The sequence below is a fragment of the Strix aluco genome, chromosome Z, assembly GCF_031877795.1.
Source record: "Strix aluco isolate bStrAlu1 chromosome Z, bStrAlu1.hap1, whole genome shotgun sequence".
Lineage (NCBI taxonomy): Eukaryota > Metazoa > Chordata > Aves > Strigiformes > Strigidae > Strix > Strix aluco.
Genome location: NC_133971.1, coordinates 81,609,189 through 81,635,048, shown reverse-complemented (window position 1 = coordinate 81,635,048; position 25,860 = coordinate 81,609,189). Strand labels below are relative to the sequence as shown.

Below are 25,860 nucleotides of genomic sequence, written 5' to 3'. Positions count from 1 at the left end.
ATTGTAAAATATGTTTTCATATGCATTTCCATGGATTTCAGATTTTGACATCTTTCTTTTTACTGAAAAATGTTCAGTTACTATCTGTCCGTCATTACTTAAGAAAACATGCCAGTTTGTGGCTATTTTGGTTCTGACACTGTTTTGATCTATGGAGAATGGCACATCTAAAATGTCTTGGCTTACGATAATATATATAACTTGTGTGACTTACTGCTATAGACTTGAAACTATGTATAGTTTTAACCACTTGAAGTAGTTGACTACCACTTAACTATTTACAGACATATAGTCCTTGCCATGAAAGACACCTTAAGCTTTGTGGTCGCTGAGGCTGTAGGAGAAGAAACCACTAAATGGGCTTACTCTGGGTTAATATTTTAAAGTTCTTTTTGAAACCAACATTACTAGAAAAGATATTTTACTAATTACTTATTAAGTCCAATGTTGTGGCAACAGTGGATTTCACATCAAATTTTATGGCTGAAGAGATGCAGTGGACGCTAGGCCTTTGGTAGGATTGTGTTATTATATATATCCAAACATGCCTTCCCTTGAAAAGCAACACTGAAGACTGTTTCAGACAAAGTCATATAAATTTAAGTTCACTTAATTTTAATATTAATAATTAGAACACCAAACCCTAATAATTCGGTTTAACCTCAGCAATGTCAAAGTGAAAAAATGTCCCACATATATGTAAGGTGTAACAAAGTTGCTATTGATACAAGAAGGAATGAAATGAGAGTTAAAATTCTTCAGAAATTGTGAGTCTGAGGAAACTGGTGTATTGGAGATGAAAGTAAAGATTAACAGAAAGAAAGACTTCAGATCACATTGTGTGAAAGAAAAAAGCCTGAACCTTCACATGTATATGTCCTTATAATATTTCAACTTTTGTTTTAATAACATAAGTATTTATGAATAAAAATATACCTCTAATATAAAAATGAATTAGCTGGAAAGCATTTAAATGAAATGCGGAATTATAAAAGAAAAATGAGTTGCAAAATTTTTTCCTTAACCTTTTAACTGGGCATATAACAAGCTGTTCAAACTGCTTACCATTTGCCTTGTTCATTTGTAAACTGTTGAACTGCATATCCGAACTGTTCTCTCGATGGACCAGAAAAGATTTTTGCTTCTAGGAGTCCAACATTGTAGGCTTCACAGCAGTTATGAAGAATGCCTGTTAACAGAAAGATTATGATTATCACAGAAGCAATTAAAGAAGAATTTTGATCCCAGTGAAAAAGGCTCTTCATCTGTGCCAGCTCCCCCGACACAGGAAAATAAAATGTAGCCTTTGACATGTGCAAGAAAAAATCCCAGCCTTTTCCTTACAGTACCCATCTGCCCATGCATAATGCCTGTCTAGCACTCTTTACATGTTGCAATACTGTGGGCAGAGATCACTGACTCATTCGCTGTTTGCCTTGACAAAAGTTGCAGCATTAACTAATGGGAATGTTTTAGCTGAAGGGAGGCAAGAAATATGATTCAGAGGTCTGTTATTTTCCTTTACCTTAAGGTGTAAGTTAAGTTTATGGCACAGCAAACTCATCAATGGTCTGCTGCGGTACATTAGAATCATAGAATGATTTAGGTTGAAAAAGACCTTTAAGATCATCCAATCCAACCGTTAACCTAACACTGCCAAGTGCACCAGTAAACCATGTCCCTAAGTGCCACATCTACATATCTTTTAAACACTTACAGGGATGGTGACACAACCACTTCCCTGGGCAGTCTGTTCCAATGCTTGACAACCCTTTCAGTGAAGAAATTTTTCTAATATCCAGCCTAAACTTTCCCTGGCGCAACTTGAGGCTATTTACTCTTGCCCTATCACTTGCTAATTGGGTGAAGAGACAGACCAACACCCACCTCTCTACAACCTCCTTTCAGGTAGTTGTAGAGAGCAATAAGGTCTCCCCTCAGCCTCCTTTTGTCCAGACTAAACAACCCCAGTTCCCTCAGCCGCTCCTCATAAGACTTGTTCTCTAGACCCTTCATCACATTCGTTGCCCTTCTTTGGACAGACTCCATCCAGCATCTCAATGTCTTTCTTACAGTGAGGGCCCCAAAACTGAACACAGTATGTCAGGTGCGGCCTCACCAGTGGCGAGTACAGGGGGACGATCACTTCCCTAGTCCTGCTGGCCACACTATTTCTGATACAAGCCAGGAAGTTGCTAGCCTTCTTGGCCACCTGGGCACACTGCTGGCTCACATTCAGCTGGCTGTCAACCAACATCCCCAGGCCCTTTTCTGCCGGGCAGCTTTCTATTAAACAGAACTGGCCCCAATACTGAGCCCTGGGGGACACCACTCGTGACTGGCCACCAACTTGATTTGAATTCATTCACCACCACTCTTTGGGCCTGGCCATCCAGTCAGTTTTCATTAAAAAGAAAATGAACGGACTGAAACTGTTAATACTGTCTGTATTCTAGAGTCTATCTGCAACTTTATGTTTGAAGCACTGGAACAAAAATCCGATTATCTACTGCATCAGAAAACCTACATTTTTGAGTCATTTCATTATCATGCCAGAAGCCTTTGTTTTCAGTCTAAACAATCTCAACAGTTGTCCAAACAGGAAAACTTAGAAATATAAACATGTAAGATAGAACTACATTAATAAATCATGACACCTAACATTGAAACTCCACTTTTCTGTGGTCATGGTATTAATTGCTTTTCTGTGGGCACTTGAGTGCCTAGGAATCACGGTATGGCACTCCATGCCATTTTAGGGGAAGCTGGCAGTGTGGGCTGGGTCAAGGTCCTAAGTGCCACGAGTTTGCAGGTCATGGAGGTCCACTCCTCATCCATAAAGGACCTGATTTCTTTCTGATCAAGAGCTGTAGGTGGACATCTAGGGGAATATCCACTACAGAAGCTGCAGGAAAAGGGACAGAGTGCCCTAATAGCCAGCAGTAGATAACTCCTCCCCCAAGTTGGAGGTGGAAGGACTGAGGCAATGATGGGAACCCAGGAATAAGCTACAGTCCAGCTGTGGAACACCTTACGGCTCCTGACAACCCTCCATAAATGGCAGCAATGGAAAAAGTCATGACCTGTGGTTGCACTGTGCAGTTACTGCCCGAGGTGCCCAGTTGAGGCAGGTTTACAGAGTTGCGCATGGCTTAAACAACATCCCTCATGTTTCCCCGCCCTTCCTGTGTGCCCAGAGAGAAAGAGTTTTATCAGCTCTACACACAAAGTATGTCACACTGATTATTTAGTACGAGTCATTGTGTAGTAAAGTGACAGCCTTTATGATAATCCCTTATAACAGGGACCCTTTAAGGAGAGATGTGCCAATCTTTGGCATCTGAGAAATGTAAGCTTAAATTTTAAGCGTTTCTCTAGTTTTGATGGACAGAGAGCTCACTATTGGTATCACTCTCTTCCAGGTCCCAAACCCAGATTTAGAAGAGAGGTTAACAGGGATTATATAAGCATAAAACAGCCCATCACAGTATCTTAGCTGCAATAGTAATAACAACATCATATTGAGAACGTTAAAATCACAACCACAGGTTTGCAGGCAAAGTTCACAAGATGTAAAAAATTTCAACAAATTTTGTACCTTTGCCCACAGAACAGAAAACACAAACATTACTAGCAGTAGACTAAATACAACTCACTTACTACTTTTTTACCACGAACTCAAAACAGGAAACCATATATTAGTTATTTCAAACAACCACTATCTACAGCTGGCCTCTGGAAAGCGAGCAATCACCCTCTGCTAAAAGTACAGTTCCTTGAGAAACATCCTTAGAGATAAGTGTATTTCTTGAGTCATGTTATTTAAGACTGAAGAAGAGATATGTACAGACATATCACTCTGTTTTGCAATACTTTTGTCACTAAACACAACCACATATATTCAAAGTTCAGATCTGGGTTTTGGGGAGAGGGAAAAGAGGAGTTGAGATAGATATTGACTATTGCCAGTAATTGTTTTATGATCTAATATACCTGCATTTTATCAAAATATTTTGCTCATGTCACATCCTAGGTTTATTTCCGGGTCTGTTGTTTTCAAAGCATACAATCCTCAGTCAGAAATAAAGCACAATTTAGCAACACCCCATTCTCAGAGGCCACAGGAGACTACGCCACAATTCCATCCCACATGTAAATACAGAAGAACAACTCTCCAAGTTACATGGTACACAGAGAAATAAACCCTGGCTTTTGAATGAAGAGCCAAAAGTATCCTAGAATGATAAACATTTCCAGTCTGACCTCAAATCCAATGACATCTAGAGAAAAACTCTTGACTGTCTTGGACTCTGTTATACAGTTACTAGCAAATTACACCACTAGCCAAATGGTAACTTTGCTAAGTGTCTTGTAAGTGCATTGGCCAACTTCAGTGCAAATGCATCAAAGATCTTTCAAATTGTGTCCAAGGTGAGGGCTTTATTAAATGCTACAGCCAGGGCAAAAATTTCCAGAACTGGATAAAACTACAGAGACCAGATGTCACAACCAACAGCTTGAAGGGAAGTCCCAGGGCTGGTTCAGATTCCCTTAGGGCGCTGTGACAAGTTAGACAGGGGTCAATATAACATGTGCTGGGTTACATGTTGCCTGTCCACCTCATCCCTTGCCCTCCCACAGGTGCTGCAGCATCCCTCCCTGGACCTTTCAGGGATGCTCTTGTGGCTCTGCTTTCTCCAAGACTGGGGCTGATTCCAAGGAGCAAAGAGACTGTCTTGCCCAGCGCAGGGATGCTTTAGCTCCTTGAGGTTCCTCTGGGCCTCATCACAGCTTAGAGAAGCAATGCTTTTTTTTCTCCACAGCCTCCCATCCGATCTCCTCACTGAACCATTTCACCTATCCTTCCCATTTACCACTGGGTCTTGATTTTATTCTTTTTAATCATTTGCACTACTGCAGCATTAGAGCACTGCTCTTTGAGGGCAAGAATTTCTACCCAGAATAATAGGAAAAATGTCTGCCAGACCACAGGTCTCTTCTCAGAACTGCCTCTAAAATCCTCACTTTCTGGCCAGGCAGCCAGTCAAGGACAGCAAAAAGAAAAGAGCAAAAAGGCAATCAGAAAACCCCGCCTTTGAAGACATGCTGTCATCTGCAATATTCTTATGGATCAGCTTTGCCTCTCACTCATGACTGCTTTGCAAAATCAAAGTAGAAAAGCTAGCAAATACACTCTGACTCACCACGAACATTATTAAGTGAACCACAGTTTCAGAATATTTCAGTCATTTTAAATTCCACATTTTTATAATCATTAGCAGGTTTTTGATTTTTATATTCACATCACGTAAATTCTACTTAGTTTGGGCCTAGCAAGTATATAACTTGCAATAATATACTATGTATTTTCCTGCTATTTTCCTCCTCTTATATAGCACTTGCACTATAAGGATGTCTTTTATCTATTTTGTACATGTATCTAAATACAGTATTCAGCACAAGAAATGAAAGCATTTGTAGCCAAAAACCAAGAAAATAGTAAGTTTGCTTCAAACCTATTTTAAGCCTGTGCCAGAATAAGAGGGTCTCTTATGCATTAAAATGGTGCCAATCATTGAAGCATCTACGTTCAAAGTACTGTATATTCTAGGCTGGAAAGATTCAGTATCTCTTGCTGCCTTCAGGCAATGAACTTTGATAATTTAAGAATCCTGAAATAAAGAAAACTAATTCAGTATCTGGATTTTAATAGCTTTTGGTGACAGACTTCTACACTGTGACCTAACGATCACGATGAGAGATTAGTCGGGCAAGTAAAAATCCACTTTCTAGCATCTGTCTGTAAATGGTACTTTATTTACAGCCAAATAAACAGACTGCATGAAACAAAGGAAGCCAGATACAAGTCTAAAGCTTCTGAAGGCCCTTCTGAATTCAGACTTCAAAAGCAGCAGTTCCTCCCCACTGACTGGGTAGGGGGCTTGGGCACTTTGATTTAAAGACGACAGCTTCATCAAGCAAAGTAGCTCCCAACATAAGACCTCAGACAAGAAAAGTTAGAAAAAAATCCTTAATGGGATAAAAGGAACTGTAAGCTTTCCAATAAACTCCAGTATCTCTTTGCATGGCATTTTTTTTCTGGGAATTTCTGTATTTCAGCAACTGCATTATTGCAGTGTATACCACAGGAGCTGCAGTGTAGCATAGCTGCTTCTATACTTCTGCACCCCTATTTTCTTGCTTCTAGTAGGACAAAAATTAATGCATGTTCTGACTGTGCACCTTTAAGTCTGAACGTGTGGGAATTCTTCTGTAACTATAAATGACATGTCTAATGATAGCTAAAATGCCTTCTGTTGCTGCCGTTGAGTACAAGCTGAAACAAGTTTACTGAAGTAATAGCTCATATTAGGTACACCCAGTTTATAATTGTTTTGATTTTGTAAGCAAAGCTCACAGATTAAAGTGAGCAAGCAGAAAGTGTCTGTTGGGTAATCAATCATTTAATGTCATGATTATAATAGTTTTAATGTCATGATTATAATAGTTTTCTGATTGTAACCTATTCTTCAGATTAATCAGTATAACAAAAAAAATGTTTAATTGGATGAGAAAAATGAAATCAGATTTTGTGTGATTACTTGGTTTGTGAAAGAAGTTTATGAAAGTTTAATAAAATACACTAAAAATATTATTAGTCTACATTTTGTGTCATAAGTCATAATAAACCTATCAGTTTGTTTTCAGTCTAAATAGTAAAATTGAATTTTCAATCACTTTATACTACATTGCAAAGGTGATGGTCCAATTTAAGATGGCAATATATGACAGAATCCCATAGTCATACAGACTCAATTACGCTAAGTCTCACTTCTCATTAAAATATCCAGTCAAATAGAGGCATTTGCTGCTGCTATTACTTACTACTTGCATCAAACACATCTAGCAACCACAGTATAAAGAAAAGAGGCAACATGATGGAATTTGAACACTGAGTCTGTAAGGATCCACCTCACACTACACAGTAGTTTTAAATTTATCTATTTTGCCAGTAGGAAACTTTACAGTGAAGGAAACTTCATCACTTTTTTTCCTTAACAGTATAGTGTTCGCTACTTCAAGACACTACTAGCTATAAAACAGAAAAAGTTTGTTTTATAAGCCAGCTAAGCAACCATTTGTCTTTATGAGCAAGCATTCACACCAGTAAGGATGCCAGGAGAAGGAACAGAAAGAGCTCCTGTGGGCAGCTCCCCTCTGCTGCCCCTCATGCAGTCTCCAACAGGGCAGCAGACTCTGACTAACACAAACCCAAGGTCATCAGCACGCTGTGGGGTTTGGGGGTGGAAGGGGTAAGACTACGGTCAGTAAAGAAGAGCAAGGCCCTGACCTGGCGTTACGGTAAAACCAAGACAGCATTACACGCAGCCTTGCATGTGTTTTTTAGTCCATGCATTGTTTTGGAAAATAATGTCAAGAAAATCCCACTGGACTATTGTCTGTTTCCTGAAGCAGTTTCACAGATTGGCAGCCAGTAAGATGTATACAGCCTACATTGCCTTAATTGCCTAGTCTAGCATTTTTTAAAGTATCTATTCTTTCCAGAAGAGGGGTTTACTTTGTCCATTATGTTAAACTGCTCCAAAAGAGCCACTACAAATTCCACACAGATTTTCCAGTTGGTCTAAAAGATTTCTTCCTCCAAAGAACACAGACTGGCAGGGCCCTGAAGCCTGTCAGACCCCACTAGGGGCAAAGAAAGGGATGGGAGGGATGAGAGAACTCGTAACTCTTGCTTTCCGCTGACTTGGTCTCACAGAGGATTGCACACTCTGGTTCAAGCTTTCTCCATGACTGAAGTATTTCTAAGGGCTCTCTTTCGGGTAGATTTTCTGGTGTTTTGTATAGTGCAAAGGTGCACTGGATCTCCTTAGTTGTCAGGGAACTTGTAAAAGCAATTTTGTCTCACTCCAATACCCAACTGGTTATTTTTTTCATCCCTCTGCAAAAATTTGCTCTAATTGGCTCACAGGTTCCAAAGTTAATAAATGGAGTACAGGCACCTACAGATACTGTTGGCACTATATTCACCTACTGTCCTTGAAATATTAGGCAAAAGGTGGAGTGATGGCAGGAAGGGAAAGTAATAAAGTTATGAAACATGGTAGTCAAGTAGTATTTGCTTCATAGTAAATACATTTAGTGTTACTTCATTGCTTCTTATTAAAAGGCAAAACATTTTGGTGCAAGAGTAAAAAGTTACCTCCTTATTATTCAGAATCTATGTTATCAGAGCAATAATCCAACTGAAATTAGCCAACTATTCTTACAGAATGAACAACCCATATTAAAAATGAGCTTTCATAAGGTATTGTGTTTTGAAGGTTTTATTGGCAAGACTGTGGATACATAAAGAACAGAACAAGCAGCATGAAGCTACTTTACTCTATTGAATTGCAGTACAGATATTCTTCGTTGTGGCTTTCCAAAGCCACCAAGCAATTCTCCCTGCAAGGAGCTTGTTTAGGTAGCAAATCTGTCCAAAAAAGGAATCACTTTATTTTTTTTGCTAACATACAAGTCTTCAGCCTGATCTGCTTTACTGTATTGGTATGTGCATTGTGTGTACGCATAGATAATGACATCAAATCAAATTTTGCATTTTCATGCAAAACAAGTAATTCTATATTGGTTGCACAGTTTGGGGCTTTTCTGTAAGTGAGCATAAATATAAAACATCTTTTTGATATATCTTTAGTATACTCAGCCAGGGCTATGTGGAATCCAGCCCACTTAATGCAGGAAAATAGAGGACTACTTATAATTCAATCTGGAAACGTATATTAACCTTCACCCAATACGATCAATGTAAATCAAAAAATATATTCTCATTAGTTTTCTCCTATATATTTACTTCTGTATTTTTTTGTAATTTTTTTCTTCAATATGCAGAATCTCATCAGTATATACTCACAACGGCACGTAGGTATCTTCAGCTCATGTACTGAAGTGGCAGCAGTTTTATAGTCACAGTTAATCTGTTTTTATTTCAGATTGAAGAGATTTCTTATTGAGAACAACCTTCTAAATAAAGACAATGCGAACCTCTGACAGGAATCGAAAGGAACAAAGAACATGATTGGCAAGACACTGGAATTTTTATACCAGAAGTCAGAGTGTTTTACAGTCCTCACTTCAGTTGCTTTGTTGATATTTCATTATGCTTACAGAGACTTGAAAAGGCAAGTCTTCATTTTACTGCTTCATCTATTTGTTTTACTTTCTTTTACCTTGAGACTGACATTTTCTTCACATCAGCTACAGTATCTCAAACTATTTAATAATTAACAGAGATTATAACGTTTAGTGTAGAAATAAGTTATAGGCCACAAAAAAAAAAACCCAACACCCAGAAGAAAGGAAAAACAATGCCTCATTTAGTAACAAATCCTCCCTCCCACCCCTCTTCCTCCCGTCCTTTCCCTCCCTCCAACAAGTTTTCTTGGCGTAGTTGGCTGACTGCTTCTTCCTGGAAGTAGGTCAGCTTCCAGCCTGAAAGCCTGCGAGTGTGTGAAAGCCTAAGTCACTCCCTTTCAATTACAACTGTTTATGATCCAAGAAGAGTTACCAATAACCTGCTATAAAAGCAACCCAAATATGATATAACACAGAAATTGTGAATGAAAAGTTGTAAAGACTGGGATAACATGACCAGGTGCTGTCTATTTTACTGTTCTGGCATTGCTGCAAAGTTAGAGAGCTCATTAAATTTACCCATGAGTGCATTACTTACTCCAAAAGACTTGTCTTTCTCTTCATAACTCCCTATTTTGGGCCCACACATTGCCCTCCTTGGCTCCCACAGCAGACAAATAAGCTGCTCTCTTCATCTGGAGTTAAGAATTCTCAACAACCTACTGTACACACAACAACTGATTACAAAGTAATGCTTAACTAAGAGCAGTTCTTGCAGGACTGACAACTTCCTATGTGTTTTTAATAAAGGCAGCAAGTATTCAAGCCTACTCAAATTTATTATCCTGGCATGTTTCCATCATTAAGTTCAGTGAGAAAAACTTTGTGTTACAGAAAATTCACATAAATTCCATCTTTTTACTATGACCTGCAGCTTTTCTTTTATCTTGGTATAACAAACAGGATTGCTTCAGCTTTGTCCTTAGAGTACCACAATTGTTCTCAGTATTACCACGAAGAGATTAGAATTACATGACGTTAACAGGCTGTACATGCATATATGTTATACATACAGTTAGGTCATGGGCTTCACAAGTAACGATGATAAAAACTGCACATGCTTCCCTATGATAAAACCTGACTTTTCAAGCAGCATTTCACTCCAACAAATTCTCTTTCCTTGTGTCCACATTATCAGTTGTTGACCCTTTTTTCAAATGAGCAATATTTCCAAATATAGTCAGAGAAGCATGAGACACATTATGACTGCAACAGAGGAAATGCAAGTCATCACACCAAAACTGATGTGACTGCTATCTCTATACCCCATTTTCTCGTCTCAGCTGCTACAAAAACATGTTTGTACACACATGAAAATGCATGTTTGCATACAGGTATAAAGAAGACAGGAAAACAACCAAAGCTGTCTATTTCCCTACCCATACCACACTCTAGGCTATATGAAAATTTCAGTTTATTATAACATATTAGTGTATTATATCATACTATATCACTATGGATCTCTCTGCCACTCCAGTGTCGCAGTCTGCAGCATGAGGACTGCAGTGGCTTGAGAGCAATTCTGCCATCATGCCATTTAGGACACCACATTTAGGGCCCTGTTCCTCCCTCAGCTTCTCAAGAGCTAGCTGGGACCTCAGATCTCTGTGCTGTCAAGAGACAGCCCCAGAAACAAGAACAGCCTTGGCTTTAGAAAGTTTGCTAAATCAGCTTCCTGCAACAAGAAAACCTCCAAAGCACCACAGGATATATAACACAATAGTTGGAAGAGCTATAATTATCAGAACTTTTGTTTTCCTATAGCAGACTTAACAACTATTTCTTTCCCCTGATTGTAATGGGCGTTCACAGCCTGTCAGCCTGAATTGTAGGTAGGTGGTCCCAATCACTCACCTGAAATTCCTCCTTAATGCGCATTGAAACAATCAATTCTGGCATCAGATAGTGCCTAAGCTCATTGGAATCAGAAAAACAAACCAGGAAGTCCAGACTTCAATAACTGCCTAACCCAGAATGAATTTAAAATTATCTGTCATCTAGGCTTCATAGTACAAAGTCACATAAAAATTTAGAATATGATACAGGTGTAGAAGCACCCCTGTCTAAGACCAAGGTATCCTCCCTACCATAGACCCACTCTGCTACCATGGCCAGAGGCAATGAATGCTTCCTGATGAAATAAATTCTGCTTTAAATAATTAAAGGATTTAACTAAATAGCTAAACAACTTTATGCACTGCCTATTTACCAAATGTGAATTACATGAGCAGTCCAAAAGGGCCAACTCAGAACTCCTCTCCTCCCAGCTAAGTGCCCCAGACGGCAGGCCACAGGCAAGATGTGTCTTTGCTTGTCTGCTTGGAAACAAAATATGCATCCTGGGATGATCTGAGACCTGGTTTCAATAGCAAAGGGAGACAGCGCTTCTCTGACTACTTTTTTGCCTGGTAGCAAAGATGCTTCTGGAAAAGTTTGAGAGGTGAGTCTACACTGCCATGAGCCTCAAGGGAGAACTAAGCCCACATTTCTCAGGTGACTATTACCATCACTTATCAGGCAGCTACTTCCTGAAAAAAAGCTGAACTAGACACCTACCTCCCAAAATTCTTCCCCACCCTTGACCTCAGGGGAAGGAGGTCCCTCATGCAGGTGCCCGAGAAGGATGGAGTTCAAACACTCCCACTGCTTTCCTGCTTTGCAAGCAAATATTTTTTGTGCACTTTAAAAGTGCCTGCATGTCTCTGCCAAGTCCAAGGCACCTAACTCTGCCCTCTGGGGCAGGGGGACCAGGTTTCAGATGAAGTGGGGCTGCAGCCAGGCTGCCCTCCTCCAGCTCTCAGCCCACACACCAGACTCTGGTGATTCCAGATGCCTGTGGTCAGGTGGGTGACAGGCTATCTCTAGTCAGAGTTCAGAAAGAAGTTATCTTTTTTTGTAAAATGCAGCCATTGTACATTTTGGGGTCAGAGAGAAGGGCCCATGTACATTCAAGAAGAGTTTTCTGGAGATAATACTTGCTTCCACAAAAGCAGAACAGTTGCTTTTTGTCTTCAGAGAAGTGAAGTCTATTGTAGCTGTCAACTTCTCAGAAAGACAACTCCAGAGACTCTTAAAGTATTTTTTTTACTGTTCAATATGATGAACTGGCTTTGGGCAGTTTGGGGAAAAAAAAAAAAACCACAACCCAATAAAAAGGGAAAGTAGAAACAGTGAAATGAAAGGATATTTGGCTAGAGTAAATTGGATAACTATTATTAGCAGAGCTACTAAAGGACTACAAGCAGTGCTGCTGGATTTTTTTCTGTTTGTTGTTTTGTCCATCTTAAGACAGTTACTTAATTTTCAGTCATTTCTGCTATTCTAAATTTGACCTATATGTATTTCAGGCATATTTAAATGGAACCTCTATTTGGTAGGCATAGTTAGACAAAGTATCAGGCCACTTAAAATTTTCCACTTAGGAAAGGTTAGCTAAGTTCTCATTTGAGAAATTTCAGATAAATCCAAACTTAGTATCTGTAAATCCAATCAGTTCTATGTGTGTCTAAGTACTGCACATAAAGACTGAATTTTATACTACACAGTAGGAATACTGGATTATATTGGTCTCAAGTTCATTATTAGAGCACTACTCTTATTGTCTTATTAGAATTTCCAGTTAAGAAAGTAGAATTGGTGAAAAACTATTTAATAAAATGTTGTGCCTTTCTTCGGTTAGCAATTACCACTCTCCTCAAATAGAAAATGGAAATAAGGATACAGGCACAGAAATATTTGGGTCACACACCCTCCACTGCAATGATATTTGGTAACTGCCTAGGACATCTTGCCCACAGACAAGATACCCCACTTGCTTCTGCTTCAGACAAGTGTCTATCAAGGGGATTCTTCTGTGGTTTACGTTCCTTATTGTAGAATGTTGCTATTAAGAAACTAGGCCACTAACTCTCGACACAGGTTGCCCTGATATGAACACCTACATAGACATTTACCTAAGAGAACGGGACCAGTCAAGACTAAATTTAGGATTAAAATCCAGATTGTTGTTGCTTCAGCAGATTACATAATGAAGCAGAATTTCTTATCTGGTGTGCTTTTGCAGTTGAGCAAAAATTACTCCAGGCAGCATAGAGCATGACACAAACACATCCCCAAAAAAGTGCTGGGTACACAGCTTCTCGTAATGGCATCCATCACTGCTCTAAACTCATGTGAGCCATGCACAGGTCGACTATTCCTCATTCAGATAAGAAGTCTGATCTTGAGTCAGTTGAGGTAGCTATTTACTGGGTAATCCAGCAGCTCACACAGCCTGGGCATCTGCAGTCTTATTGTTACATACAGCTTTGTGTCACAGCCTTAACACAGCATCAGCTACTACCAGCTTTCTTGCTTAAGGGTCACTTATATTTGAGACTGATAGCTAGACAGGCAGATAGATGGATAAAAGGTAAAAACCTAATTCAAACTTTTCCCACCACCACCCCCATCCTCAAACTCCATATTTCCTTAGATATTTCCATTGTGCAATATGCTCCCTTCCAGAAGTGTGCTGTTACCAGTAATTTTCCTCAAGATTTCTTTATTGTCTGTTCTTTAGAAATAACCAACTGTATTAGCCAAGGAGATTGTGAGATTAAAAAAAACATCCTGTATGAAATAAAGGAAGAATGATGAACTTGGAAGCAGGATTCAAAGTGAATAAGGCAAGAGAGTTCCACCAGGTTTGTGCATAGCTTCCAAGCCCTTCACCCGGTCTACCAGTAATTTGAAAGGGACAAAGGAATCTGTGACATTTATCATGTGTGACATTCAACCATGCAGATGCCATTCGGTTAGACACAAAACATCTTTGCTCGTCCTGCATTCAAAGAGTCAGTGTTGACCTTACTTCTCTGCCTGTATAATTCCTCTTTTAAGTCCTGAATAATATGCGAGTCATAGATTTTTTAAAAATATGCATGTCCAGGAGAAAATAAAACTAACTTAGTCCTCCGAAGATCCGGAAATGCTGTTCAGGGACTAACTCAAAGTAACAATTACTAGCACTCAGAATACTGAGTTTATTTGGTAATTCAGAACTCCTAGACTGACTTGGAAGCAATGGAAATGCTCACAGCTCATGCTGACTCCACTACATGCCTTTAGTATTTTCCACCTCCAGAAAATGAGCACTGCTTGAGCAGGAAGAATATTATTGCATATTGCTTTACAGGGATATACACACACGTGCTCAGCCAATACAGACAGAAGGTATAATTTAACCCCTGTAATTCACATTAATTTATTTTTATTATTCTTTTATCAGTGCCTTGGGAAGGTGGTATGTTCATATAACTATTTAGTACAGATACGTGTCAGTCTTTCACCTAAAGGTTTATAAATAAAAATTCTTCTCCATTATCTTTTTTAACAGAGATGAAAACCAAGCCTGAGACATTTCTCTGACATCCCAGATTAACCTGAATGGGAACAGCATGACCAATTTATTTACATAAAAAATAAGCTTATCAACTTGCTTTCTCTCGCTGTACAAGGTCTGAAATCCTAACACAGCACAGTATCACAGAGCCAGAGATCACTATGTGAAAAAGAAGTCCTAAACATTAAAACTGCTAATGGAAATGTCCTAAGCCAAGCAGATAACATGTGTTGGTATGCAAGTGCATGGCTACACCGACGAGAATCCAGCCTGTGTCCCGTCTGCATTTCGGCATGGTCACCATGGAAATGGGAACCGGCCTGCACAGAGCCTAACAAAGGAAACCTTTAAATGAAAATAACAACACTGGATAGAGACTGCTCAAGATTTCTGCTGGGGAAAATGACTTGCTTTACTTGTCTGAAGATGTCGAAACTCCCTTTTACCTGCATTAACCCTAAAGGAAAGTATTTTATTCACTTTTAGCTGTTTTGACATTAAGACATGAAGTATATGCAAAACCCACTTTCATTCATTTAAAAATTAACAGTGAAGAAAGACCACAATGAATAACATTTATGTAGTGGCTAAGAAACACAATAAAACCAGGGAGTATTAGTCCTTTTACTTCTTTGACTTCTTAAATCAAAATTCTGTGTCACTGAATCGAAAAAGCAAAGAACAATTCAAAAACTGTTCCAGAGCCAGACAGCACACGGTTAAAACTTATTGGTAAGGTCTCATGTTGACTTTGCCCAAATTATGCACAAATAAATATTAACTGTTAATGTGTTTAGAAGTGTGATGGTAATACCCTGTATACTTTCTAAAATAAACATAATTTGTGCAAAATACAAGTCCTGTAATACAGTATGAATGAAGCCTTACTTCAGTGTGCAATGCTGTGAAAGGCAAAACTCCAAAAATAATATATAATAACGCTTCTACTACCTAACAAACTCTCCTAAAGTAGGAAAAACTAGCGATAGTTTCAGTTTAAGAAGAGTTCACTGGTGGGTCCTGCTTTCAAACAACCTCCAGATTTTACAATGATTTTTAACATTAACATTACTCACAAATATGATAATAAAACAGCAAGGTAACAAAAGATCACAAAGAGGAAGAAAGGCAGAAATTAAGATGAGTTGCACAGCTTTAAGTTGATGTGTGTGTCACGATCACACACTGCATTCTCACCTGGACTTCTGACTTCATTTATTGCACCAAATATGCAATTTTCACTTGCTATTCAGTTATCAGTTTAGTCCTTGATGCTCAGTACATGGCCTTGTACTTTTTACGTATAATATTTTAACCTACTGCATTAGCAGCTTCCTTGCGGATTCATCTACACATAGTTTGACCATAAGCATGTAAGTATTTTCAAGTGCAGAGAATTTATTTTTCAACACTCAAGTGAAAAAGTGAAATGAGAGATCATCCTTAGCCCCATTAAAAAAAAAAAAAAAAAGAGATTAAGGTCAAAATTACTTACTATTTTTGGATATCTAGTGGTATAGCTAAAACCTTATTTTTTTCAGAATACTTAGCACATTCAAAATACAATTTCCATTGACTTCATTCACAGCTGTGAATTCACAGCAGCTTTGCATGTCAAGATGAACTTCCACAACCAGCTCAAGCCAGTGGAAGTGCTGGCTACCAGTGAAAAGGACTTTTCCAACTTCCCTCCCTCCTCTGGCCACAAGCTCTGACTGTCCCCTATGCCAGCACTAACACTTAAATAAATTGCTCAAGCGAACAGAATCAGTTTAGCTCATCTCCAACACCGACCTGGCCCAAAAAAGGGAAAAAACTACTCAGGCAAATGGGTCCCTGACCTGTTCCCCAGACCAAGCCCCAGTGGTAGCACAGGGAAGCTGGTGGGAACATGCAATCAGGAATGGACAAAATGTCCTTGCAGCGTCAGCCCCACATTCAGGTCAGCTTAACCAGATCGTGAAAACGCAGCTTCAGTTTTGAGAACCCCTGGCTGAGCAAAGAGAAAGAGAGGAACACAAAAGCTCCAACCACATGTCAAAGATTTGATTTAAATTACTCGCCTGAAATTGTACTCGGCTTTTGTGATAAAAAAGGAGAGAAAGAATCCAATTTTGCAAGGGAAAACAAAACGTATTCCTTTCTCTTCATCCTATCTTTCTTCCTCATTCATAGAACATCTTCTAATTTCAAATCTAAGCAAGGCAGGAGTCCCAGCCTCTTTAATCACACTACCTTTCCCTGTCCACAGGCAGCAACAGCATGACACATTGATGATAAGACAAATCCAGGTTGCTAACTTATTTCAGGCACTTCCTAACTTTTGCATGTTAAACTCTGTTGATCTTTTTTTATCACAACTTTCATCCCAGTTTAAACAAAAGTGATCTAAAGAAAAAGACTATGTTAGTGGGGTCCTCTCCTACCCCTCTAGGTAGCTCTACAGCCCATTGCCAACAAGGTCCCCAAGAACAACGGGATGATTTACATCAGCATGGGTCACATACATACCAAACAGAAAAGGGGTTACACTTGGAAATTCTGGATTCTATCCAGAGTTTCAGACAACCTCCCCCCTCCCAATTTCAGATAGGGCTGCTTTCTCCTTCAGACTGCCTGAGTCCCACAGGGAGGCTTGAGGACTCGTGGTCCTCAAGTGGTACACCTGTGGCCCAAAAGACATAACCCTTATTTAGCTGTGATTTTTCACTTCAGAGTTAGATCATGAGAGGGATGTGTGCTTCACAGAGTGGGTATTTTAAGAATGTGTCAGTTATATCAATCACATCCTGGGTTGCTGGAGGAAGGTGTGTGGTGGGCTTGAATGTGAAGGCCTGCTGAGATAATACAGCTGAGGTCACACTAAACTTGATTCCCTCCACTAGTCATTGTCTTCCAACATTACTGCTTGAGAACTGACTCCGAACTGAATAATTCTCATAAAAGGTAGAACAAGCTGATTCACTGAGAGCCCAGGAATCAGCTAACAATATGCAGTACAGAAAATCAGTGGACCAGGATCCAGAAGCAAACTGGAGAGTGCCTCAAACAACAAGGGAGATTGCTGTAAAAATACCAAAGAACATGAGAACACGAGAGTTTCTGTATTTGAGTGAGGTCTAGGTCTACACCTGCAAACAGATACACCTCACTACAACTCCAGTAACAGAGGAGGTCTGACCGAGCTCCACACCAAGGATGGACAGAATTTACATTAGAATCAAGCTGATAAAAATAGATTACTTTCCAGGGGAATGCAGTTTTCCAATGATTTGTTACTTGGCCAAATTTAGGCAGATTTTCAAGACGATGCAAATAGCACCTTCCTGCCAAATTTCAAATATCTACTCTGAAGCATGAGGGCACTAGAGCTTTCCAAAGAAAATGTTACCAGAATTGAGCCGAGGAAAGCTACTGTATTTTCCACTGGCCTCACCCTCAGAAAAAGCTGATCTACTTTGGCTCTGATTTTTAAGAACAGACTAAGGAAAAAAATGGATGCTTAATATGTAAATTTAAAGAATTAGATGTGGCAAACCTATAAGCAGCTAAAAGCGGTGTGTTACAACAGAAAGCATCAGGTTTTGTTGTATAGGTTGCCCTATTAAGTCCTTCATGTACTGTTATTCCTCTTACCATCATCTACTTCTGTATGCTATATACTTTTTGGCCAATGAGTAACAAAGTTGGTAGCAAAGTCATAATATCAAAACAGTAGTTCTATTGCATTTCTATTCCTTTCTTCTTGTAGCATCCACAAAGTCTCAATGACTTTCCAAACACAGAAGTACACACCAACAATGAATAGTCCACACCTTTACTTTTGGTTGAATTTGGAGACACAATAAAGCAATACCCTGGTGTGGTCCATTTAATATAGTAGATAATTCAGAAGTGAATATACTGATATAAAATGAAGTTTAAAATAAACTCGTAATATTTTCTTGAAGTTCTGACTAAATCAGCTAAGCTAGCACAATTAAATTCAAGAATATCCCCTTTGAAAGTAAAACAGTTCATTAGAATTCAAACAATTTTAAAATTATTATGGGAAAGCTATAACAGTACCACCACACCAGGACTCCAAGTCACTCGGGGCAAATTCTCCCACCCTGAAACCTTCTCTTCCCTTCTACTACAGGATCAAAAAGGCCTAAGTGAGTATTAACTCAGCAATTACATGCACTAACATCAGATGTCATGACATAGCTGAAATCAGAATTATGACAGCTTTCAACTGTATAAATGAAGACAAATCGTGAATAGTGCCTGAACAAGGTGGACCATTGTCAGTCTCATTACCGAATACTCCTCTTGCAATCAGTCCTTCTGCTTTCAGCACCGCTCGACAAACCTTTGCAAATCCTAAGACCCCATGAATTACCAGGCATGTTAATAGTCCTGGTGTGCAGCGACTGTAACCAGGAGAATAAAAGATGGATTAAGCAAAAGTGCAGAGTGAATGTTTTGCCCACTGATACTTTTAAGACTTTTTAAAAAATTTACCAGGTTGTTTGTATACTGTAGATCTCATTGCAGGTTAATATTTTTGTATTTGATTTCATACCCTGCAGCCGCACATTCCACTGCAGTGTTTGCTATAGTTACTGAAAGAACAAGTTGGAACAGCTCATCAGTGAAAACTTATTTTTATGCTGCTTCTTCAGTGACTTGCTAATTAAGGGTTTGTGAGAATATACAGCAATATTAAAACTCTGGAAGTGCTTGGGATTCGCTCATGGCAAGTGAATATGATGCCTTACAGTTCCTAGGAAAATATATGTAATGGTGATTTAGTCAGCCAAGAGAAGGAGGAGATGGTTCAAGTTTCCCTGTCCTTTTCCAAGGAGCGACATCTGCCCAACAGGGTGGGAACAGACCTAGAGGAATCTTGCAAATTAGGAACAACATCCACAGTGAGAATATCTTCTTCCCTTACAGAAAGGCATAACTACTATATAACCGCAAATTCACCCATCAAACTGCACCCGTCTCGTCGCCCCCCCACCAGCGCACGCAACTCCATTTTATGGAAAGGTGAACTCCATGCCAGCGCGGGAGTTTAGGCGTTTAACCGCCTTTAAAAACGCCGCCGGTGCACCGCACTCCACACGCAGCCGCAACCACACACACCCCTGGCCCAGAAACGGCAGAGGCGCTCGCAGCCGGGCACCCCCCGCCCGGCTCTGCCCCGTCCCCGGTGCCACGGTGAGAAGCGGCGGCCGCAGCCGGAGCTCGCCCCCCGCTCCGCGCCCGCGGGGCGAGACCCTCCCAGAGCGGGGAGACCCTCCCAGAGCGGGGAGACCCTCCCAGAGCGGGGAGACCCTCCTACCCAGAGCGAGGAGGACCAGCGGCGGCAGCAGCAGCGCCGCAGAGCCCATGGCGCGGTGCGGTGTGGAGGCCAGGCCAATATCGTTCCCGAACTGGCCGCTTCCCAGCGCGGCACTGAGCGCCACCTGCTCCTCGCCGCTCCGAAATACCCTCCTCCTCCTCCTCCTCCTCTTCCTCCTCCTCCTCCTCCACGCCCCCTGCGCGCCGCGGTCGCTGAGCGGCCGGAGGCAGGTCCCCAGCCCCCCTCCCGCCCTCACCCGCCGTGCTCGCCGGCGGGGTCCCGGCCGTCCCCTGCAAACTCTGCCGCCGGGTTGCCCCTTCGGCCCCCCCCCCCCGCCCCCAGTTTCGCTCCCTGGAGCAGACACAGGCGCTCGGCCCAGGCTCCGCGCCCGCTCTCGGCGTCCCGGGGCGAGGACCGGCACGGCAGGACCCGGCGCCGCAGCCCCGGGTACCCTGAGACAATACTTTGGAGGGGTGGGGATGCCTCTTCCCGAGATTTGGAGTCAGAAACATGCAGAGTCCTGGTAAAACGTGGGTTTATGTGACAGCGTAGAGTGGCTGCCTTCCTCGAGTATTAAATCGCACATGTAATGACATTGAGTCTGTATCTTCCCTTTTAAATGAAATTCCTGCAGCATATGCCCGCAGCCATGCAGGACTGCAACAGGATCCCGGAGCCTTGCCACCCAACTGATTCGAAGTTGGTAATTTGGATGTATTGCCGATGCAGCATACTGCTTACGTTGGCTTAGGTGCCAGGGCAATATCCAGGGAAACAATGTGAATCGAGACCAGTAAAAGTAGGGTGGTGAGGATTTCAACTTTCTAAGAAATCAGAAAGAAGTGCAAAGTGCAGGGTACCTGTGTGTACTGTGCAGCTTTCAGCCTATCTAGCCTCGTCAGCACTGTTTGATTACTGCATGTTCAGAGTATTCGAAAAACATTTTCTCTATCCCACAGCTCTGGTAAATACCAAACTCTGTGGGACTACCTCTTCATATGGGATGTATTCTATTTTGTAGCAATGATTTCTGCTGAATAATTTTGAACTTTTTGGCATTAACATTGTGTAATGAAAAAGATAGTTTGCTCAGAAAACTGAAATAGCAATGCTTCCTTCTCTCCCCATTCTCAGCATCATGGTCCTTTTAGGTGTGACGCAGACCATAGCTTTTATTTCAGGAGTCCTATAAAAGTACCTGTGTTCTCTCAGTTTCATATTTCTTTTTAACATTCTGAATCTGAATTTTAAGTTAAAATGAAAAAGCCTGTCAACAGGTGCTATTGTTCAACAGGTACTTATTTGGACATTGGTTCCTCATGACATCATGTAGCTCAAGAAAGGTCTTCCAGGACATTAAAATCATTGATGGAAGTAGAGCAGGGCCCTGTCCCTGTATAACTCACATTGATTTCTTTCATGTATTTACTCTTTTAGGACACACAGACATGTTACGCATCCTAATGTATGAACTTGCGCATGGACTCACTGTGAACACTTCCCAAGACACTGTCACTTTGAACTCTGAAGTCCTCGGTCAGTCAATACCAGGAATGACTCACGTGTCTCTCAGAGCAGTCCCTGGGCTTCCTCTTCCTGGTGTCACAGAAGCCCTGCAAACAGACAATCCAAGGCGCAGATACCCAAGGCAGAAACATCAGCTTCAGCACCAAGTGCGATCCAGTGACCAGTAGGCAAATTGTGAGCAGGCAAGCCGCTCTGGTTGCTTCTCTTCCTCTCTGCACTGAGTGTATAAATATGTTAAAGCTCTGGGACAAGGAGGAAAATCTGTGCTTCCACAGGGAAGAAGAACACTAATTAATGGATGCTAATGAAAGAACAACAACAAACAAACAAAAAATCCACAGCATAGAGAAAAATGATTTCTTAATAGATGAAATAAACCTAGAATCCCCCTCTGCCCCACCCTAAAATAACCTCTGCAGACTAGGATGTCTCAGTTTCCTAAGAAACAATGTCTTTGATTCAGTTACATCATTCTAATTATAAATATACCCTACGGATACGAAACTTTCTTCCTCACCCAGACACAATGTTGAAAAATAGTTTCTCACACAAAAAAGGCTGTCTCCCAGGGTGTTGCTTCTCAGACCAACATTTGTCTGTATCTACAAAGAGTAGGAGAATAAATGCTGTGAAAATTATTGCATTCTTTAACAACATTCTCTTACATGAAAACTTCTGTTTTGAATAGATTATAAGGCATTTGATAACAACCTTCTTGTATAATCCTGAACTGTATATTGCATATTAATTCAAAACAAGGTTTTCTATATTGTTCAGTATTTCACCTTTTTGACTCTCTTCTGCTATTTTATATATATTACACTTATTCTGAAAAATTATTCTTCATTATAGTTAACCTACACTGATAGAAAAAAAATCTTTCTGAGAACTGTTTGGTTAGTGCTCTTTATCTTTGCAATTTAAACCAGGGCCTGATACACACCCTGTGTTCTACATGTCTTTGTTGTTTAATGATGTGTTTTATAGCACCCTGTTGTGTCTGCTTGTCAGTGGTCACAGGGACACTTGCCAAAAACACTGTATCTGCCTGAGCTGGTTTGCAAAGTTTCAGGCTTGGTTCTATGCAAATATGGATTATTTGCACATTAGAAGAAGCTATGTTGTTGGCAAGTGCCAAACAAACTGTCTTCTTCATGGTAAGGACTGTGGGAAGCAAGTCACTTAATCAGTTTTACTACAGAAAGATCACTATAATTTTTGCATTTTCAAAAAAAATTAAAAGCTGCAGAGGGAAGATACTGAGCAAATATTTCTAAATTTTTCTAAAAATTTCTAAAACATATTCTGGTGAACACATACTTAATAATCAGTTTTACTGTGGAATTTTACAACTAATATGTGTTATTCCAGCTTTTTAATGTGATGACAAAATGTATAATTAATGCTAACATTCTCAGAAAAACATTCAAGTATTTCTATTTTTGTCATCTGTGAGGTGTGGCCACAGAATCAGAGTTTCTGTGGTATGCAAAACTGAGGAATTTTTTGTTAATGTATATCTGGGAAGGGCTTTTGTGAAGGTGATGTAATTTATACACAGGAGGCCAAGGTATATGGCTCCAGGTCACTCCTTTGATGTGATTTGGCTGAAGATGTTAGAGGGAAGGGCTACCAAGTCTCAGTTATTATTTTTGTCGGACACATGATGTCTGTAACAAAAATGTTATGTTAAAGGCTGCACTGAAGGAAAAAAGAATAAGCTACAAAAAAACCCAAACCCAAACACAAATCTAAAAAGGAAATGTTAAAATTAGCTGTGAGGATGTAGTTTAGACATTAGTAATAATTCAGTTTTGGACTTAAACTGGAAGAGGTCAAAAATACACAAATGAGATTCTAGGAATTATTTAGGCAACAAGAGGAGAATAAAATAGTGCTTTGCTATGCTACTATCCAAACCAAACATTTTTGACACTTTGTGCAATTTTGGTTCCATCATCTCAAAATGCTACAGTAGAACTAGAGAAAGTTGAGATAGAGTAAGGAAGGTGGGGAATGACCTCAATACCAAGACTAATTAAGTAAATTAGGACTCTTTGCTCTAGAAAAGAGATGCCTCAAAAAAGACATAGTAAAAGGGGCATGGATCAGGCTGATGGGGTCAGTTGTACTCTTTCTTTTACAATATGCGAGGGAGGGATGTCTGGTGAAGCTACCACATAGCAAGATCTCATGCACAAATACAGGCTGGGTGATGAGTGGATTGAGAGCAGCCCTGCAGAGGACGTGGGGGTATTAGTGGATGGAAAACTGACTGTGAGCCAGCAATGTGCGGTCGCAGCCCAGAAAGCCAACCATGTCCTGGGCTGCATCAAGAGAAGTGTGGCCAGCAGGTCGAGGGAGGGGATTCTCCCCCTCTACTCCACTCTCGTGAGACTCCACCTGCAGTGCTGTGTCCAGCTCTGGGGGCACCAAAAAAAGAAACACATGGACCTGCTTGAGTGTGTCCAGAGGAGGCCACGAAGATAATCAGGGGGCTGGAGCACCTCCCCTGTGAGGACAGGCTGAGAGAATTGAGTTTCTTCAGCCTGGAGAAGAGAAGGCTCTGGGGAGGCCTTATAGCAGCCTTCTAGTACTTAAAGGGGGCTACAGGAAAGATGGGGAGGGACTCTTTATCAGGGACTGTAGGCATAGAACAAGGGGTGACAGTTTTAAACTGAAAGAGGGTAGATTTAGATTAGATATAAGGAAGAAATTCTTTACTGTGAGGGTGGTGAGACACTGGCACAGGTTGCCCAGAGAAGCTGTGGCTGCCCCCTCCCTGGCAGTGTTCAAGGCCAGGTTGGATGGGGCTTTGAGCAACCTGGTCTAGTGGAAGGTGACCCTGCCCATGGCAGGGGGGTTGGAACTAGATGATCTTTAAGGTAGCTTCCAACCCAAACCATTCTGTGATTCTATGAATCTGTGATTCTATGAATCACACTGAATTTTAAATTAGGTGAGATGTATTTAAGTCTTAATGCATTGCTGTTGTTTTTTTTTTTTTTTCCTTTCTTATATTGTTTGCTGCTTGAATGTGTTAAGCTAATCAAAAGTAATACTGAATATTAAAAAAACCTTAACCTTTTGGTATATACATAACTGCTGATTGGACCTATTCTCAACTGATCATTTGCTACATTGCCTACCATTAGTTACTAAACCCTGAGTTACAGTTGAATTATCTGAAAGGTGGGTGGGGGATAAAATGTGGCAACAGAATCAAGTGTCATCTAGTTGACCAGATGTACAAAAGTGTTCTTTATCAGATTGCAGAAATCTTACTCATTCTATAAGAAAAATTCTCTTGGGAGGAGCAGGGAAGAGGCACAAACAGGCCAGCCCTCAATAACTGGAATGAAACCTGAAGGTGCTTTGCATGAAGGGACAGACTATGTTGCAGCAGTATCTTATAAGACACGTATTGCTCTCTAAATATACTTGCTACTGGCTGTTTGCTGAGAGCTATAGGCATCTTTCCAAATACTGGAAATTCATGACATAAAGAAGGCCAGAGTCTGTGAATTAATTTTGGCAGATCCCTCAAATAAATGGCAAAAGCAACTCATTAGTTTTTGAGGTTCCTGAGAGTCTCAAAACCTGCAACACCAATACCACCAGAACTGTTTTTTTTCTGGCTAACAGGGTAGTGGGAAGTTTCAGCTGAACTGAATAGCATAATAAATATTAGCATCTGTTGTGGCATAGTGTAAAATTGCTGAGGCCAGAGTAATAGGCTCTTGTCAGTGAAATTTTATGGCAAAGAGAGTTATTAATGGCTATTAATTTGGGCCATGAGATGAGAATACTCAGCAAGGTTTGCCTATAAAATTCCCCAAAAAGAAGGAAAATTAATGGCTTTTCTCAGAGCATGTCTACTGTCACAGAATTTCAAATCTTCAAATACTTTTTAGAGAAAACTGAGGAGATCCTCTGTTTTTTCCTCTTATCCTCTCTCATAAGACGGAAAGGCTCTGTAATGAAGATGATTTGAAGAAACTTTCGCTAGAGAGAGATATCCTATTCCTTTACCCCAGGAGGAAGAACAATGGCACCCTTAACATGAATAAATCTTAAGGACCATAATTAATACTGAACCAGATATGTGAAGCTTTAAAATAAATATTAACTTCCAGTACCAAATCAAGCTGAACCATAACTGAGAAGCAGGATTTCACCATGGCCACTGCTGAAGGTGAACAGAGAGTGTACGAAGGGGGTGGACAAAGTGTACCAAGACAACTGGCCCGCTAGATCTAAATGTGCAATCCACTTTGAATACTTCTGCTCTCTCTTCCATTTCTTTGAAAATCCCTAGGAGGTGCTACATTCAGTTAGCCCTTGAGGAATGTCTGTCCTTTCTGAGAAGACTTACAGCACTGAGAAAAGGAGAAGGGCAGAA

The 25,860-nt window shown here is 40.5% G+C and overlaps 1 protein-coding gene across 2 annotated transcripts in view; it reads right to left on the bottom strand.

Moving 5' to 3' along the window:
* The window catches only part of ITGA2 (integrin subunit alpha 2), a 69,922-nt gene extending 49,876 nt beyond the window's left edge, over positions 1 to 20,046 (bottom strand). The window contains exons 1-2 of one of the 2 annotated variants that reach the window (XM_074813715.1): positions 19,932 to 20,046; positions 1,066 to 1,189 (exon numbers count right to left, since the gene is read on the bottom strand). In XM_074813715.1, the coding sequence (XP_074669816.1) occupies positions 1,066 to 1,189; positions 19,932 to 19,980 (173 nt within the window). In that variant the 5' untranslated portion in view covers positions 19,981 to 20,046. Of the gene's footprint in view, positions 1 to 1,065; positions 1,266 to 19,931 lie in introns of those variants that run through there. The other variant, XM_074813714.1, reaches the window with a different exon arrangement.
* Positions 20,047 to 25,860: the final 5,814 nt, after the last annotated feature.